The sequence below is a fragment of the Triticum dicoccoides genome, chromosome 5A, assembly GCF_002162155.2.
Source record: "Triticum dicoccoides isolate Atlit2015 ecotype Zavitan chromosome 5A, WEW_v2.0, whole genome shotgun sequence".
Lineage (NCBI taxonomy): Eukaryota > Viridiplantae > Streptophyta > Magnoliopsida > Poales > Poaceae > Triticum > Triticum dicoccoides.
This window is the reverse complement of record NC_041388.1, coordinates 672,272,705-672,275,653: the sequence shown is the minus strand read 5'-3', so window position 1 is coordinate 672,275,653 and position 2,949 is coordinate 672,272,705. Positions and strand designations below refer to the sequence as shown.

General features: G+C 50.3%; 1 protein-coding gene across 1 annotated transcript in view; it reads left to right on the top strand.

Annotated features, from left to right (window-relative positions):
- The first annotated feature begins 696 nt into the window (after nucleotides 1-696).
- Nucleotides 697-2,949, top strand: part of LOC119300412 (probable acyl-activating enzyme 1, peroxisomal) — an 8,362-nt gene continuing 6,109 nt past the window's right edge. The window contains exons 1-3 of the mRNA XM_037577381.1: nucleotides 697-775; nucleotides 916-1,322; nucleotides 1,569-2,455. Of these exons, the coding sequence (XP_037433278.1) occupies nucleotides 945-1,322; nucleotides 1,569-2,455 (1,265 nt within the window). The 5' untranslated portion in view covers nucleotides 697-775; nucleotides 916-944. The remainder of the gene's footprint in view (nucleotides 776-915; nucleotides 1,323-1,568; nucleotides 2,456-2,949) is intronic.

Below are 2,949 nucleotides of genomic sequence, written 5' to 3'. Positions count from 1 at the left end.
CCCGGGTTAGAAGGGACAACTAACATCTCTTGAGCTTTAGGGTTGGCCTAGCGCACCTAAGTCTCGAGATCATAATCGATACACCCAAAATAGGACGTAGGCTTTTACCTCTCCGAGAGGGGCCGAATCTGTATAAACCCTCCGTGTCCACTTAACCCCTTCGATCTACCACTCGACGTGATGGCCTCGCGACGAAGTCCTATGAGGACATCTGCTGCGGAAATACCACGACACTTACCAAATAAAATCTTATCAAAATTTAGAGTATGATGGGTGTAAGGCATATTATATGTCAGATATAATTAGTGTTACCGTTGCAACATACCAACAATTAGCTAGTGGAGTAATTTACAACAGATCAATCTTGGACTGCCTATACAAGGAAGCTACCCTAGCATGATTAGGGGATCAGTTACATACGTCAACATGCATAGGGTAACCCAAATCCATCCAAGCTTATCCGATGTTTATCAATTTATTGATTGGGCACGCTATTAATTACTTAACCACATCCAGCAGTTGGGGCAGTATTAGGTAGTCGCCGGCAGATGAGTGTTGCGGTCACTTTGAAACTGAAAGCACCGTGTCCGTACAAAGGGTTTATCAGACTCTTGGTGCAACCCAACCACATATGCAAGCAGCGACGCACACGCTGATATAAATAGCTAGCATCTCATCGAGAGAACTCTCAAGGAAGAAGAAACAGCGCAGAGAAACACGCCATATTTGGTAATACCACATGGCGGACCTTGCCTCGTGTAATAGAGGTATCGAGGTACGTACTACATCTCAAAGTACTAACCAAATGATTCCTTTAACCAGATGACGACCCTATGATTTGTGCTTAAACGATCTGGGCTTGCTGAATCTATTCTAGCTTAATATGCATACTTATTTCTTATATGTATAGTATAGGTGTTAAGCCAAGAGCGGCGTCACACGCCATGAGAGCCGCACCCCGTCCGCTTCTGTTCAGGAGGCCACTTCCTCGCCGCAGCAGCGGATCGACGCATCATCATCGTGCGCTTACCTTCTCCTCGGCACGCCGCCGGTGCGCGTCTCAGGGGTTGTCGTCCTTCTCCGGCCTGGAGGAGGAGGAGTTTGAGGTGCTGGACGCGGAGTCCGGCACGGTGCGGTGCGCTGCCAACTATGCGCCGCTGACGCCGCTCAGCTTCATCGAGCGCGCCGCGGCCGTGTACGGCGACCGCCCCGCGGTGGTGTACGGGGAGTCCTGGTCTTGCACGTGGAGCGAGGTCCGGGAGAGGTGCTTGCGCGTGGCCGCCGCGCTCGCCGCCCGGTTCGGAGTTGCCCGCGGTGATGTGGTGAGTACCAAACTGGCCGGGAACCAACAGTCTTCAGCAGATAGGAGCTGTAACTATTTCTAACACATCTACTAATACCCGTCTGATCAGACTTTGGGATTTGTGCAAGTGCATCTGAATGAAACGACCTTCATCTAACGTTTATCAACTGTTAACCCCAAAATTATGGGGTATTTCTAGGTCGACTGAGCCATAACCACTCACATGAGATTCATCAAAATCGTTAACCATACTATGCATGTGCAGGTTGCTGTTCTTAGCCCGAACGTGCCGGCGATGTACGAGCTACACTTTGCCGTGCCCATGGCAGGCGCGATCCTCTGCACCTTGAATACACGGCATGACGCGGCCATGGTGTCCGCGTTGCTGAAGCACTCTGCCGCCAAGGTGTTGTTTGTCGAGTCAGGCCTCCTTGAGGTTGGGAGAGCTGCTCTGAATAACCTCGCCGGCGACCAGACTAGCGCCACGGCCCTTCCAGTCCTCATAACCATCTCACACGATGGAGGCTGCATCAACTCCGCCTACAACGACTACGAGAGTCTCATCACAGAAGCACCATTAGGGTTCGACATCCGTTGGCCCCTGAATGAGTTGGACCCCATCGCGTTGAATTACACGTCTGGCACAACTGCGAGGCCCAAGGGCGTGATCTACAGCCACCGGGGCGCGTACCTCAACACTATTGCAACGGCTCTCACGTACAACATCACTGTTACGCCGACTTACCTGTGGACCGTGCCGATGTTTCACGCCAATGGGTGGAACCTATCATGGGGCATCGCCATGCAGGGCGGTACCAACGTTTGCTTGCGCCACTTCACGGCAAAGGTCGTCTTTGATAAGATCTCACAACACAAGGTGACGCACATGGGCGGGGCACCCACAGTTCTCAACATGATCGTCAACGCACCAAGTGGTGACCGAAAGCCACTGCCAGTGATAGTACATATCATGACCGGCGGCGCCGCACGGCCGCCTAACATCTTGTCCGGGATGGAGGAACTTGGATTCATAGTATACCAAATGTATGGTCTTACTGAGACTACCGGCCCGGCCACCATCAACACATGGATGCCGGAGTGGGACACGTTGCCGACCGAGGAGCGCTCATGGCTCACGTTGCCGACCGACTAGGGTGAGACACCTTGTGCGTTCGTCAAGTTAAAGACTAACGTCGATGCAACAGAAATAGAGATTATAAACTACTGTCGGGATAAGTTGCCACATTACATGGCACCAAAGGCGGTGGTCTTCGCTGACTTGCCCAAGACTTCGACAGGGAAGACTCAAAAGTTTATTCTCCGTCAGAAGGCTCGGGCTATGGGCAGCCTTGTGAAGACATAAAATAGCGCACGTGAGATCATTTGTCTTGGTCAAAATATGGTATTGTATCGTATGGGGTGACTATAGCTTAGAAACAGAAATATATGACAATGAGACAACTATTTGGTTGTTATATTTGTTTACCAATATTTAGTTGTTAACCTTCATTTTCACTGAATTTTGCAATGATGGTCGATTGTGTGCATCACGAGGCAGAGACCAGGTGCACGTTGTGTCATTATACAGAATTATATCCCAAATATTCATAATGACTGCCTATTTCTTAGTGACTAAGACATTTTTT